The sequence below is a fragment of the Hippopotamus amphibius genome, chromosome 8 (genome assembly GCF_030028045.1).
Source record: "Hippopotamus amphibius kiboko isolate mHipAmp2 chromosome 8, mHipAmp2.hap2, whole genome shotgun sequence".
Taxonomy (NCBI): domain Eukaryota; kingdom Metazoa; phylum Chordata; class Mammalia; order Artiodactyla; family Hippopotamidae; genus Hippopotamus; species Hippopotamus amphibius.
Genome location: NC_080193.1, coordinates 17,404,246 through 17,420,280, shown reverse-complemented (window position 1 = coordinate 17,420,280; position 16,035 = coordinate 17,404,246). Strand labels below are relative to the sequence as shown.

Below are 16,035 nucleotides of genomic sequence, written 5' to 3'. Positions count from 1 at the left end.
CACGTTGGAAATACACGTGTCCTGTCCACGGAGCACTCCATATTCCATATTTACAAAGTGACACACCAGTGTTTGGAGATTTTTATCTAATAGTCTTGAAAGAGATTTAGAGTAGGTGCTTCAGTGTTGTAGATACGAAAAGCGAAGGTCAGAGGAGTTTCACATGTACGCACAGACTCACACATATGCGCTCTTTTGCACACACACGTAATATAAAGTAGTAATCTGACCTGTGAATTTTGTGTAACTCTTTGTAATTTCATGATTATAAAAGTGATTATTTGGGGTCATTGTGGAAGATAGAGAAACCACAGAAAAGTAAAGAAAAAAATGCCTAGTAACCCGTCACCACTGTTATGTTGGTGAATTTGTGTGTGTGTGTGTGTGTGTGTGTGTGTATCTACATATATATGTGTGTATATATTTATTTATAAATTTAGGTTCTTACTATATAAACAGCTTTACATATTGTTTTTTAAACAGTACATAACTAGGGGCTTTTCCTGAGCCAGTGAATTTTGTTTGAACATGTATTTCTAGGAACATCAGTTACACAGAGGAACCTATTTTAATCAATCTGCTTGTATTGGAAATTTGAGCTTCTTCCTTTTTTTTTTTTTTTTGGCCGTCATAAGTAACGTTGTGGTGAACATAAATCTTTATGGACATCCATGATTATTTTCTTCCCAGAATTTCGTAGAAATAAAATGATCAGAATCAAGGCTATAACTTGTTACTCAGGAACACGCCTGAGTTTCTTGGTATTGGCTTACTATTTTTTTTAACCATGAGGAAAGTAAATATGTTATTTAGAGATAAATGTACCCTTCTGTGTTTAGCTTGAAGGATGTTTTTTTTTTACCTGACTGTTCTTAAAGTATTCTCTAGCAAAGTCCTACCCATCCTTTAAGACTCCAGACATTCTGACCCCATCTTCTCTTGCTGGTCATTCAGGATGAATTTCTCTTCTCCATACCTCTTATCAAAACTGTCACCTGACAAAGCAGTCACTGTTTGTACCTGCGTCTAGTTATGGGGCCACCCTCTGCCTTTGTGACCTGATGTAAGATCCTGGAGAGAGCTTGTCTATCTTTTCATCCAAAGCCCCTGGTATTGTCCTGGGCGAGGAGCAAGCATTCAGAATACGATTATTTAATTCAGCCAATAAATTCTTAAGAAGTCATCCTCCTAGAACTTTGTCACAGCTCTATATGTGATGCATCCCTCAGAAATAATATCCTCTCCTCATAGAATAACCCCCATAAGGCTTACCTATGACATGGACGTTTGTGGTATACTTTTGAAAAAACCAGTGTTCATGTTCTAAACTTTAGAACTTGATTGTTCTTTACCTGTGAAGGTTTGTGGATGTTGGCAAAAGTCGTTAGCATCTAACACCCCTCATTGTGGTATCACAGTCAATTTTTTCCAAATGTCCAGCTCAGCGACCTGGAGAAGAAACACGCCATGCTTGAAATGAACGCCCGAAGTTTACAGCAGAAGCTGGAGACTGAACGAGAGCTCAAACAAAGGCTTCTGGAAGAGGTGAGTGCGACGCCCAGTAAATAGAGCTGGATGGACTCCCCAAAGCACACATTTGCTTTCCTCAGGTGGGCAGATTCAAACTGAGACGTTCAGATTTCAAAGTGGAAATTTTCAAGGGACAGTAAGATGGTCCCTGGATACTTTCTTTTTTTTTTCTTTTTTTACATTTCCAGTTGCATTTATTATTATTTTAAATTTTTAATTTTTTAATTTTTTAATTTCTTACAATAAACTGCATATATTTAGGGTGTACAATTTGGTATCCCAATCTCCCAATTCATCCCCGCCGCCAACTCTCCCCGCTTTCCCCATTTGGTGTCCATATGTTTGTTCTCTACATCTGTGTCTCTATTTCTGCCTTGCAAACAGGTTGATTTGTACCATTTTTCTATAGTCCACATATATGTGTTAATATATGATATTTGTTTTTCTCTTTCTGACTCACTTCACTCTGTATGACAGTCTCTAGGTCCATCCATGTCTCTAAAAATGTCCCAGTTTCATTGCTTTTCACAGCTGAGTAATATTCCATTGTATGTATGTACCACATCTTCTTTATCCATTCATCTGTTGATGGACATTTAGGTTGCTTCCATGTCCTAGCTATTGTAAATAGTGCTGCAATGAACATTGGAGTGCATGTGTCTTTTTGAATTATGATGTTCTCTGGGTATATGCCCCGGAGTGGGATTGCTGGGTCATATGGTAGTTCCATTTTTAGTTTTGCAAGGAACTTCCATACTGTTCTCCATAGTGGCTGTATCAAATTACATTCCCACCAGCAATGCAAAAGGGTTCCTTTTCTCCAACCCTCTCCAGCATTTACTGTTTGTAGATTTTCTGATGATGCCCATTCTAACTGGTGTGAGGTGATGTCTCATTGTAGTTTTGATTTGCATTTCTCTAAGAATTAGTGATGTTGAGCAGCTTTTCATGTGCCTCTTGGCCATCTGTATGTCTTCTTTGGAGAAATGCCTATTTAGGTCTTCTGCCCATTTTTGATTGGGTTGGTTATTTTTTGTTTTTTTTTTTTTTGTTTTTTGTTTTTTGTTTTTTTGCTTCACCATTTCTTTGTGTTTTTGTTAAACTTTTTTGATTTTTTTTAATTTCTGCCCGGTTATGACAATTAAATAGGAAACCACAATTACAATCCACAAACTGTGGCATGAAAAAGAACACACACACCCCATCAGGAAGGACAGCAAACCCTTTCCATTTTATTCATTCAGGAGAGTCCGGTGCACGAGTGTGAAGTATGAGCACTGTCGTTTTTCTCTTGGAAGGGGAAACATTTATTCTGGCAGCGCTCTTACAATTTCAGGAAGTGGTTTTGATACCACAAATGCAGGAATAGAAACCATAACAAACTTGGAGGGCGTTTGTTTGCAAGGCAGCGGCGACTTGGTTGGAAAAGATTCCCCTTGTGCTTAGTGAATTGCCTGTCAGCCTCCCGGGCTGCGTCTTCCCAGGTGTTGAAAGAGAAAGTGGAATTTCCAGCATAGATGAAGAAAATTCCTATAGAGCAGACTGTTTTCTGTATCTCCGGCCCTCCCCTCACCGTGAAGCAAGTTCTCAAGCTTTTCTGGAGCTGCTTTTGGTCACATGACCCTCTATCATGATGAGGGTTGTTTTTTTTTTGATATTGAGCTGGATGAACTGTTTATATATTTTGGATATTAATCTTTTGTCTGTTGATTCATTTGCAAATATTTTTTCCCATTCTGAGGGTTTTTTCGTCTTGCTTATAGTTTCCTTAGCTGTGCAGAAGCTTTGAAGTTTCATTAGGTCCCACTTATTTATTTTTGTTTTCATTTCCATTATTCTGGGGGGTGGATCAAAAAAGATCTTGCTGTTATTTATGTCGAAGAGTGTCCTTCCTATGTTTTCCTCTAGGAGTTTTATAGTGTCTGGCCTTACATTTAGGTCTTTTATCCATTTTGAGTTTATTTTTGTGTATGGTGTTAGGAAGTGTTCTAATTTCATTCTTTTCCATGTAGCTGTCCAGTTTTCCCAGCACCACTATTGAAGAGGCTGCCTTTTCTCCATTGTATATCCTTGCCTCCTTTGTCATAGATTAGTTGACCATAGTTTATCTCTGGGCTTTCTGTCCTGTTCCATTGATCTATATTTCTGTTTCTGTGCCAGTACCATACTGTTTTGATCACTGTAGCCTTGTAATATAGCCTGAAGTCAGGAAGCCTGATTCCACCAACTCCGTCTTTCCTTCTCAAGATTGTTTTGGCTATTTGGGGTCTTTTGCATTTCCACACAAATCGTAAAACTTCTTGTTCTAGTTTTGTGAAAAATGCCGTTGGTAATTTGATCTGGATTGCATTGAATCTGTAAATTGCTTTTGGTAATATAGTTATTTTCACAACGTTGATTCTTCCAACCCAAGAACATGGTATGTCCCTCCATCTGTTTGTGTCGTCTTTGATTTCTTTCATTAGTGTCTTGTAGTTTTCTGAGTATAGGTCTTTTACCTCCTTGGTTAGGTTTATTCCTAGGTATTTTATTCTTTTTGTTGCAATAGTGAATGGGATTGTTTCCTTAATTTCTCTTTCTGATATTCCATTGTTGGTGTATAGAAATGCAAGAGATTTCTGTATGTTAATTTTGTATCCTGCAACTTTACCAAATTCATTGATTAGCTCAAGTAGTTTTCTGGTGGCATCTTTAGGATTTTCTATGTGTAGTATCATGTCATCTGTGAGCAGTGACAGTTTTACTTCTTTTCCAATTTGGATTCCTTTGATTTCTTTTTCTTCTCTGATTGCTGTGGCAAGGACTTCCAATACGATGTTGAATAGTAGTGGCGAGAGTGGACATCTTTGTCTTGTTCCTGATCTTAGAGGGAATGCTTGCAGGTTTTCACCATTGAGAATGATGTTTGCTGTGGGTTTGTCATATATGGCCTTTATTATGTTGAGGTAGGTTCCCTCGATACCCACCTTCTGGAGAGTTTTTATCATAAATGGGTATTGAATTTTGCAAAAGCTTTTTCTTCATCTATTGAAATAATCATGTGGGTTTTATCCTTCAATTTGTTAATATGGTGTATCACATTGATTGATTTGCATATATTGAAGAATCCTTGCATTCCAGGGATAAACCCACTTGATCATGGTGTATGATCTTTTGAATGTGTTGTTGGATTCTGTTGGCTAGTATTTTATTGAGGATTTTTGCATCTAAATTCATCAGTGGTATTGGTCTGTAGTTTTCTTTTTCTGTAGTATCTTTGTCTGGTTTTGGTATCAGGGTGATGGTGGCCTTAAAGAATGAGTTTGGGAATGTTCCTTCCTCTGCAATTGTTTGGAAGAGTTTGAGAAGGATGGGTGTTAGCTCTTCTCTAAGTGTTTGATAAAATTCACCTGTGAATCCATCTGGTCCTGGACTTTTGTTTGTTGGGAGATTTTTAATCACAGTTTCAATGTCATTCCTTGTGATTGGTCTGTTCATATTTTCTGTGTCTTCCTGATTCAGTCTTGGAAGGTTATACCTTTCTAAGAATCTGTCCATTTCATCCAGGTTGTCCATTTTGTTGGCATATAGTTGTTTGTAGTAATCTCTTATGGTACTTTTTATTTCTGTGGTGTCCGTTGTAACTTCTTCTGTTTCATTTCTAATTTTACTGATTTGAGTCCTCTCCCTCTTTTTCTTGATGAGTCTTGCTAGAGGTTTATCAATTTTATTTATCTTCTCAAAGAACCAGCTTTTAGTTTTATTGATTTTTGCTATTGTTTTCTTTGTCTCTATTTCATTTATTTCTGCTCTGATCTTTATGATTTCTCTCCGTCTACTCACTTTGGGTGGTGTTTGCTCTTCTTTCTCTAGTTTCTTTAGGTATAAGGTTAGATTGTTTATTCGGGATGTTTCTTGTTTCTTGAGGTGGGATTGTATTGCTATAAACTTCCCTCTTAGAACTGCCTTTGCTGCATCCCATAGGTTTTGGATCGTTGTGTTTTCATTGTCATTTGTCTCTAGGTATTTTTTGATTTCCTCTTTGATTTCTTCAGTGATCTCTTGGTTATTTAGTAGCATATTGTTTAGCCTCCATGTGTTTGTGTTTTTTACAGCTTTTTTCCTGTAATTGATTTCTAATCTCATAGCGTTGTGGTCAGAAAAGATGCTTGATACAGTTTCAATTTTCTTGAATTTACCAAGGCTTGATTTATGACCTAAAATGTGATCTATCCTGGAGAATGTCCCATGTGCACTTGAGAATAATGTGTAATCTGCTGTTTTGGGATGTAATGTCCTATAGATATCTATTAAATCAAGCTGATTTATTGTGTTATTTAAAGCTTGTGTTTCCTTATTAATTTTCTGTGTTGATGATCTGTCCATTGGTGTGAGTGGGGTGTTAAAGTCCCCCACTATGATTGTGTTACTGTCGATTTCCTCTTTCATAGTTGTTATCATTTGTCTTATGTATTGAGGTGCTCCTATATTGGGTGCATAGATATTTATAATTGTTATCTCTTCTTCTTGGATTGATCCCTTGATCTTTATGTAGTGTCCTTTCTTGTCTCTTGTAACATTTTTTATTTTGAAGTCTATTTTATCTGATATGAGTATCGCTACTCCAGCTTTCTTTTGATTTCCATTTGCATGGAATATCTTTTTCCATCCCCTCTCTTGCAGTCTGTATGTGTCCCTAGGTCTGAAGTGGGTCTCTTGTAGACAGCATAGATATGGATCTTGTTTCTGTATCCATTCAGCCAGTCTTTGTCTTTTGGTTGGTGCATTTAGTCCATTTACATTCAAGGTAATTATTGATATGTATGTTCCTATTACCATTTTCTTAATTGTTTTGTTTTTGTTTCTGTAGGTCCTTTTTTTCTCTTATGTTTCCTGCTTAGAGAAGTTCCTTTAGCATTTGTTGTAGGGCTGATTTGGTGGTGCTGAATTCTCTTAGCTGTTGCTTGTCTGTAAAGCTTTTGATGTCTCCGTCGTATCTGAATGAGATCCTTGCTGGGTAGAGTATTCTTGGTTGTAGGTTCTTCCCTTTCATCACTTTAAATATATTGTGCCACTCCCTTCTGGCTTGCGGAGTTTCTGCTGAGAGATCAGCTGTTAACCTTGTATGTTATTTGTCATTTTACCCTTGTTGCTTTTAATAACTTTTCTCTGTCTTTAATTTTTGTCAGTTTGACTACTATATGTCTTGGTGTGTTTCTCCTTGGGTTTATCCTGCCTGGGACTCTCTGTGCTTCCTGGACTTGGGTAGCTCTTTCCTTTCCCATGTTAGGGAAGTTTTCACCTATAATCTCTTCCAATATTTTCTCAGGTTCTTTCTCTCTCTCTTCTCCTTCTGGGACCCCTTTAATGCAAATGTTGGTGTGTTTAACATTGTCCCAGAGGTCTCTTAGGCTGTCTTCAGTTCTTTTCATTCTCTCTTCTTTATTCATTTCCACATCAATGATTATCACCATTCTGTCTTCCAGCTCACTTATTTGCCCTTCTGCCTCAGTTAATCTGCTATTGGTTCCTTCTAGTGTATTTTTCATTTCAGTTATTGTGTTGCATATCTCTGTTTGTTTGTTCTTTAATTCTTCTAGGTCTTTGGTAAACTTTTCTTGCAACTTTTCGATCTTTGCATCCAGTCTTTTTTCAAAGTCATGGATCATCTTCACCATCATTATTCTGAATTCTTTTTCTGGAAGAGTGCCTGTCTCCTTTTCATTTAGTTGTTTTTCTGGTGTTTTATCTTGTCCCTTCATCTGGTATCCCAGATACTTTCTTGAAGGTGTTGAATACAGTAAAAGAATGTGTCACGAAGGCTGGGGGGGTGGGGTGGGTGAGCCTCTTTGCCATTATGTCCTCCCAAATGGTGCTTAATGGAGTGTTGAGCACACGGTGAGCCTGTGCCATGTGGAAGTTTATTCAATATGCAGGCACCTGGATATTGAGTTAAATCATTCTTTAGAGTTAATGTCCAAAGTACATTAAGTTTACAGGCTGATAGGACATCCATGCAATCAGCTTGGTGCATGGGGCAGAGACCTGATCAGATTACACTGTGGCAGATCTCATGAAGACTTTTGAACATCCAGTTAATTCAATAAAAAAAAAATGATACCCTGCTTTTGAGACACAAAACGAAAAGCTCAAGTTGATCTCCAATCCATTCCTTATGTTATATCCTGTACCTTTTAACAGAATTCTGAAAATCTCTGTTTAAATTGATGGCAGCTTCCCACCCTCAACCAAAGCCCTGGTTTGGTTGAATCACTGATAATTCGGCTCTGTTCATTAGAATTGACCTATCGGGACACATGCGCTTTATAAAGACATTTCTCTAGAAGTTGGACTTCAAGAGTGTTCTGTTCAAGCCATAGCGAGTGTGACAGTTGAATTAGGCAGGTTTTCGATTCTGGTGAATTGAAATTTTGTTGTGTGCTACCTGTAGCCCTTGAGGGGCTCTGCTTGTAGAAATGTTATGACTATGCTATTAAGTGTTTGAAAAGTGTGGTGAAAATTTTGCAGATGGGTACAGAATGTTTTTTTTTATGGAATGAGGCTTTAAAAAATATGGATGGGAGTTTGGGAAAGTTCTGGAGGTGGACCGTGGTGATGCACAACCACGTGAGTGTACTTAATGCCGCTGAACTGTGTGTTTAAAATGATTAAAGTGGGGACTTCCCTGGTGGTCCAGTGGTTAAGACTCTGAGCTCCCAGTGCAGGGGGCCTGGGTTCGATCCCTGATCAAGGAACTAAGATCCTGCATGCCACACAGCGCAGCCAAAAAAAAAAAAAAAAGATTAAAGTGGTAAATTTTATGTTATGTATATTTTACCGCAACAAAAAAAGTTCTTAAAACAATTATACACACACACACACACACACGTGGGTGGGAAGTTCATCAAAGACAACGCTAAGAACATTATAATAGAAATCTAAAAATCTCCCTGGTGGTCAGAGAATGATGATCTTTCATTTGGAATGAATAGGCAATGTCCGCACTTTAGGCACATGATGCAAACAGGAAGAAGAGAAATAATCAGTGATCTCGCCTGTCCTCTTTTCTTTCCGAGGAAGGCGTGTTGGCCCCAGTAGCTCAGTGCTCTAGTCCAAGGTTACGTGGTGAGTCAGTTGCAGGACTAGGAATAGAAGGCTGGAATCCAGATTTGGTCCCCTCATTCTCACTTCTAAAACTACCTGGGAACATTTCCAGTTCCCCAGTCTGCACCTCACAGAGGGCTTTTTGAGCACAGACATCTGGCTGACATTGAATTGGAGGCTGATCTCACTGACAGCTGAAACCATTAGGAAACTAAGAGCCATCTTTATTGTCCAGAATGCAGCTGGCATCCTGGCTTGTGGTGGGCCCTCTGTAAGCAGGGGACCAGAGGCTCAGCCTGCCTATCCTCTCCATCAGGTACAGATTCTTGTAAATGGGGTCAGTGCTGGAAAGAAATTTTTTTTAAAGGGAGCCATTTTATTTATGTTTTAAAATTTATTTTTTTTAATTTTTTTTTTTTTGGCTGCATTGGGTCTTCGTTGCTGTGCACAGGCTTTCTCTAGTTGTGGTGAGCAGGGGCTACTCTTTATTGTGGTGTGCGGCCTTCTCAGTGCGGTGCCTTCTCTTGTTGCAGAGCACGGGCTCTAGGCACGCGGGCTCCAGTAGTTGCAGCATGCGGGCTCCAGTAGTTGCAGCATGCAGGCTCAGTGGTTGTGGCTCACAGGATCTAGACCTTGGGCTCAGTAGTTGTGGTGCACAGGCTTAGTTGCTCCGCAGCATGTGGGATCTTACCGGCCCAGGGATCAAACCCATGTCCCCTGCATTGGCAGGCGGATTATTAACCACTGCGCCACCAGGGAATTCCTGGGAAGAATTTGTGTGTTATTTAGTCCAGGTTCCCAGCATGTGCATCACCATTCCCTTTATCCCTGTCTCTGGCAGACTTCACTAATGGATCTTTCTCCCAAATCTTTTCTCTCAGGCCTGAAATGGCCTCAGAAGCTTTTCTGACACCGCCCTTTACAGGCTCATGATTGGTTCCTTAGAAGTAATGCCAGAGCTCAAAGTCCATCTGCTAATCCTGTCGAATTAATCCCACATCCAAGGTAGAGAATCCCATCCCCAACCCTCCTTACAGGTGGGCCTCGGTGGACCTCGGCCTCAATGTCAACATTTACAGTGATTTTTGGATATCCCAGCTCATTTTTCTGGCAGCTCTAACTCTTGGAAGGTCCCTTCTTGTTGTGAACTAAAGCGTGTAACTTCCAACCATTGGTTGTATTACATCGAAACAGTAGAAAACAGGGCGTAGTCTCATATTTCCAACCAAAGTAGGAGGTTAATATTGATAAATGATCAAATCACCTTACTAGTAATCAAAATAACTAATATTTAATTAGCACTTACTACGTGCTAGGTGCCTTTCTGAGTACTTCCCATGAAGTAACTCACGCAGTCCTGGTGACCCTTCTGTGAGAGAGCCACTTTGTATTCTGTCATCTCTGTGACAGCTGATTTGGTATCTCCATAGCTCTCCCACTCCGTATCACCTTCTCTTTTCTAAATGAAACATTTCAAGTCCCTCCGCGTTTGGGCTGTTCTTTTCTGGTAGATTGATCTTTCCAAACAGAGTTTCTAGAAGCCCTTGTGGTTTGAACAGCACAGAACAGCAGGCTATCTCCACTTTCATTCCGGGCTCGGAAGACCTCTGCCGCATGACCCTGGCTATCTGTGCAGCTTTATCACACCACTAACACCCACCGATCGGGTAAATCACCACCAGTCCTTCTACAAGTTTTTGTTTTGTTTGTTTGTTTTTAAAACATCTTTATTTGTTCAGTTGAAGTTTTAAAAGAAAATGCCATCCTATTAAAACTGTTGGTTTTGATCCATCCTCCCATGCTCTGGTTCAGTCATCTAGTGATATATATGGGATTGTCATATATACATTACTAATAAGAAAAAAATATCAAATTGTACACTTTAAATATATGCAGTTTATTGTATGTCAATTGTATCTCAATAAAAATTCTTAAAAAATTTAAAATATATATAGAGGTAATTACACGGCAAAAAATAAAAAAAAAAAACAATTAAAAAAAAAAGCCCTTGAGTAAGTATGTGTCAAATGAAGCCATGAGAGGAGATTCCCTCCACCACGTAAACTCCTGAGGCCACCAGCTATGTCTGTCTTCTTCAGCATGGATACGCAGTTCCTAACACATTCCCTGGTACATAATAATCACTCAGTAAATACTTTTGGATGGATGGATAAAAAAAAAAAGAAATGACAGTTCACCTCTGAGAATATTGTGAGGATAAAATTCTTGATGTGCTATGCCTTGAGTGCTTCCTTAAATTATATTAAAAAAATTATGTTTCAAAACCCTGAAAAAAAAAAATACCATCCTGTTAAAACCTTCTCTTGTTGGTTTTGATCCATCCTCCCAGCCACCGGGGTTGTTTCGCTCTCTGGTTCTGTCACCTAGTTCCTTTGTGCTTCCTCCCAGTTTCCTGTCACCCTCATAAAATTGGGGGACAGATCTAAGCACGTGGCTCAAGCCCTCTTTCCAGCCTAATGCTGACCAGGAACAGCCTCCATTTACCTCTCTCTGGGAAGCAGGTAAATGGTTTTGTGACACATTTCATTGAATACAAAAGCCACCCTTACTTGTTTTCTGTTGTAGTAAATAAGCAGCCTATTTCTTGGAAAGCTAATGGACAGTTGATGTGTTGATTCTAGAGAAATATTTTGGGCCTGGCTGTCACCAAACAGATTCGTGTCCCTAGCATTTGTTTCTCCGCTTCCTGCCTAGTAATTAGTGTTGTCCTAAAATAGTGGAGAGAAACTAAAGAGGGTAATTTGCAGTGCTGCAGGGGACGGATAGCTCCCTGGAAGAGGTTGTCTTAGCTGTTTTCTCTCCTTCTTTCTTTCCCTGTATTTTAGGGGGTTCTGTGGTTTGATTCAGAAATCCCAGGTCATGCGCACAGGGCAGTGATTGTAAGTTAGTTATTAGTATCTTGCTTTACGGAGGACTGATGGGGAGAGGCTGGTGGAGTAGGTTGGGGCGGGAGAAAAGGGAGATGGGAAAGTGAGAGGAGCGCCCCTGAACTGGATGGAGGGAAAGAAAGAAGGACGAAGGAGGCTGTGCTAAAATTCATGGCGCATCTGCTGTACGCTGGGCACCGTGCTCGGTGTGTCACCCAGAGAAGGCACTTAGTAGCCCTACTTACAGATGATGAGACTGAGGGTCAGAGAGGCAGTGAGCTGCCCCTGGTCATAGGACTGCTAAGAGGTAGAGTCAGGATTTGAACCAGGATCTGGAAGGTTTGAAAGCCTGGGTTCTTCTCCATGACACCTGATGCCTCAGGGAATCGGCTGCCTCTCCAGAGGAAGGGCAGGTGAGGAGTAGAAATGCACAGACAAACTTCGGTGGAGGGAAGAGAAACGAGGTAGCGAGGTTTCAGCAAATTCTGAGGTTGTCAGTAGCTTTTGGCCGGCGGGGCGGGGCGGGGCGGGGCGGGCACCGAGATTTGCCCTCACCTGTTGGGAAACTCCGGTGGTGATGGTTATGGCTCTTTACCGGCTCTGTCCTTAAGTCCGCAGAGGGTCTAGGCCCCCAGGGAAGGGAGTGTTCGGGCCACTGCTGGCGTGGTTAGACGGAACCCCCCCGGGCTGGGCGAAATCAAGCAGTGTCTTGTCAGGACAGTTGCTCTCTCCTGCTTTCTAGAAACAGAAGCATTTTAGGAAAGAGAGTCATAAAACCAGTATCTTTATAGCCCTGTCCCATTTTCTGGTTGACTTCCATTGTAAAAAAATTGGAGAGAGATTTTCAGCACAAAACTATTTCCAATACGCTAAATAGAATTTTGTTTTCCTTAATTTTTACTGACACTAGTAGTGAACCTGGGGTCTTCCTTCCTCCCCATATGGTAGAAATGTCTCCTGCGACAGTGGCTATTGGTGTTCTTGTTGGTCTCTCACCCTGATGAGGTACTCTTTAAGTCAGAGGTGCTATGACTCCCCTTTGTGTATTCCACACGGAGAATCACAAAGTGAGTTCTCTTAACAGCAATTGAGATCTTAAAAACAAAAAAATGAGGACAGATTGGAACTTCACTGTCATGGCATTAAGTTGCACTGCCTTAGATGTTAATGCACATGGCTTGTACTCTGAAACACCCATTATCCTTAAGTGCAACTCCCACTGGGAAGGCGGAGCCACCAGTCTGGACTTCCTGTTACGGTGGGCACCCTGTGAGTAGCTGGCCATCAGAGGTTTCTGTGCAAGTTCTTTTTAACTGCGCATGCATCATTTTGGAGTAGCAGACAATTGGTCATTCTGGAATGAGCCAAACGTTTGGTGCCATGTCTGAAGTTAGTTTGTAACAGGGACAGTGAAGGAGCACGTTGCATTGTGTGTGGTATGAAGCCTCTCGCATCCCTCTCTTCCACCAGCAAGCCAAGCTACAGCAGCAGATGGACATGCAGAAGAATCATATTTTCCGTCTGACTCAAGGGCTACAAGAAGCTCTAGATCGGGCTGATCTGCTGAAGACAGAAAGGAGTGATCTGGAATATCAGCTAGAAAACATTCAGGTGAGAACCAGCAAAGGGAACTTACACTGTCTGCAGAGGCAAAGCATGGTGGCTAAAAGCCACCCGGTCAGGTGGGCAGTGTCTTCACGTTGTGTATTTCTGCCAGTATTTTATTATGAAAATTTTCAAACATTCAGAGTAGCTGGGAAATTTCTATCATGACTGCCCTCTAGACTCTCCTACTTGCCATTTGCTAGTTTTTGCTTTTTCACATATCTGTCCGTACGTCAGTCCGTCTTTTTTGGGAGGATGCTAGGCAGTCAGCTCAGGACTAAGTATATAAAGATTGGCCCAGGGCGGCTTGGGTTGAATTTTCCATTAGTATCATCAATGACTTTAAAAAAGTGCCAAGTTTAAAAGTACACTTCTTTTGGTGTATGAGGTGATTTTCGTTTTTGACAAATTTTAGGTTCTCTATTCTCATGAAAAGGTGAAAATGGAAGGCACTATTTCTCAACAAACCAAACTCATCGATTTTCTGCAAGCCAAAATGGACCAACCTGCTAAAAAGAAAAAGGTGGGTCAGAGGGTTTGAAAAGCGGGGAGTTGACAGTTTTGCTCGATTGTGATGATTTTCTAAAGACCACTGGGATAGATAATCCTAGGAACATCAGAGAAAACAAAGTGCACGTTGTCTTGTTTCACTTGGGGTTGAAAAAGAAGCTTTGAGATCTTCAGAATAGCTCTTCATGAGAGGCTATCACTCTCTGAGTCTGTAAACACACTACTTTGTGTTCACAGCCTCTAAAATTGTTGTGTGAAAGGAGTGATAGTTTTTCCCCAGGGGTGGGGGAGGTAGCAGAGAGGAAGGTTTATACTCAGGTCAGCATCCTGGAGTCCAGAAGGGTTCTTTGCTCACATGTACGGGACTCAGGAGAAGTTACAGGCCACTTGTCTGGGATTCTAGACAGAGAGGGGTTCTTAGGTCATGGGGATGGGGTTCCAGAAGTATTCATAGGTCATCTGTATGGGGCCGTAGAAAGATGCTCAGGTAGTGTGTACAGGACTCCAGAAAAACTAGACATCATCGGCTCAGTCCTTCTGATTGGCTCATGAAGAGACTGGGACTCGGAGCACTGACGTGACCTGCCCACAGTGTCTGACTGGGTAGCTGTCCCCTCCATGGGGTGCTGCTCCATCCCTTTAAAATTATAACAGACAACTTAGAAACAATGACCCAAAGAAACAGATGGGCAGAGTGATATATAGGTACAGACGAGAAGACTTTTAATAAGCCCAAAGCCTGCTTCCCTGAACCACTGAAGCCCTCATACTAGGTTTGGCCACATGTTCTCAGTTCAAGAAGGTCTTTAAGGACGCTTCCTTCCCAAGGCACGCAGATGTCAGAGCAGCGCTGGCGGTGGTACAGGGAAGGCCTCTGACGACAGGATACCGGGGAGTGGGCTGAAGGGGGCAGTCGGTCTTGTGGTCCTGATGTTCTCTTCACGGCAAGGGACGGGAACAGCGGCGGTGGCTGCGGGGGAGGATTTCTGTGTGCTGGTGCTGTGTGACTGCTTGTACGTGCTGACGATATTGAATCTTTTTTATTTTAGCAGTGGACTGTTTTCTAATTATGGCACTTGACGTAGTTAGGGTGTTTCTGTGTATATTTTGGTTGTTAATTTTGTTTTTAGCCCCATCCATCCTATGTTTTACTTTTTTCTCCCATGTACAATACATGTTTCATGTGCTTTTTTTTTTTTTTTTTTTTTTTTTTGGGCATAAGCCCCTTGTGTTGACATCATTTTAGGATTCCCTTTTTTTGCTTCTTTTTTTTTTTTAAATCCACTCATCTTTGTGTCTTGCAACTAATTGAGCATCATGAGGCAAATTCAAGGCAAGAGTGATTTCTGAACCTTCTGATTCCATCCTCCACTTCCATTTTTTGAGGGTAAAGACTCAGGAAATGGCTCTTCTTCTTGGGAATGCTAAAGGAAGAGGTGGTGGCAATTCAAGCATCTTTAACCCTATCGGTGAAAACTTCCACGCCCCTATTTTTTTTTTTCCCAGCTGGCTGGGGGTGGGGGAGCTGTGGCTTGGTCCCCCCTCCCCCTTCACATGCCATTTTTACTAAACCCGCTTGCAGTGAGTATGTGCCCGGCTCCCGTGGTCTGCTCCTACCAAGGCAGAGTCCCTTTCGCTAGTTCCCAGTGCCAGTTTCCAGGAGTTAGGAGATATCTCTGTTTCCATTGCTAGGGTTTATTTAGTCGACGGAAAGAGGACCCTGCTTTGCCCACACAGGTTCCTCTGCAGTACAATGAGCTGAAGGTGGCTCTGGAGAAGGAGAAAGCTCGCTGCGCGGAGCTCGAGGAAGCCCTGCAGAAGACGCGCATCGAGCTCCGCTCCGCCCGGGAGGAAGGTACGGGCGCCCTCCACACCACGCGTGCCGGACGAGGCAGAGGACCGATCTCAAGGAGATCGGCCGGGACTAGTTGAGCCTCGTGGTGGCGGCCCAGACATCCCAAGTCTGAATGATGCGTGGCATCCTCGGCATTGCCAGTGGGGCACCCCGTGTGTCCCTTTGGTCTTGGGCCTTTGATAGCCAGCCCCCGGGACAGTCCACTTGGTTGGGGCCTCTCGGGGACCCGGCTAACCACAAGGCATGGGACCCGTCTCTCCCCAGCTGCCCACCGGAAAGCCGCAGACCACCCGCACCCGTCCACGCCGGCCACCGCCAGGCAGCAGATCGCCATGTCCGCCATCGTGCGGTCACCCGAGCACCAGCCCAGCGCCCTGAGCCTGCTCGCCCCGCCGTCCAGCCGCAGGAAGGAGTCTTCAACTCCAGAGGGTACGTCCTCAAGGGGCCACTGGACTTGCGTCAACATTTGTAAAAGTGGACTGAGAAATGCAGACCCTAGGGTGCAACTGACAAGTAATAATACTAAAGGATACAAAGTATAGAAGTAAGCCTCTCCCCACCTCA

The 16,035-nt window shown here is 42.0% G+C and overlaps 1 protein-coding gene across 9 annotated transcripts in view; it reads left to right on the top strand.

Moving 5' to 3' along the window:
- Positions 1-16,035, top strand: part of CIT (citron rho-interacting serine/threonine kinase) — a 167,163-nt gene that overhangs the window by 129,579 nt on the left and 21,549 nt on the right. For 7 of the 9 annotated variants that reach the window (XM_057746195.1, XM_057746192.1, XM_057746189.1 and 4 more), the window contains 5 exons: positions 1,441-1,545; positions 12,972-13,112; positions 13,522-13,629; positions 15,309-15,471; positions 15,736-15,900. In XM_057746195.1, the coding sequence (XP_057602178.1) occupies positions 1,441-1,545; positions 12,972-13,112; positions 13,522-13,629; positions 15,309-15,471; positions 15,736-15,900 (682 nt within the window). The remainder of the gene's footprint in view (positions 1-1,440; positions 1,546-12,971; positions 13,113-13,521; positions 13,630-15,308; positions 15,472-15,735; positions 15,901-16,035) is intronic. The other 2 variants (XM_057746194.1, XM_057746193.1) reach the window with 1 other exon arrangement.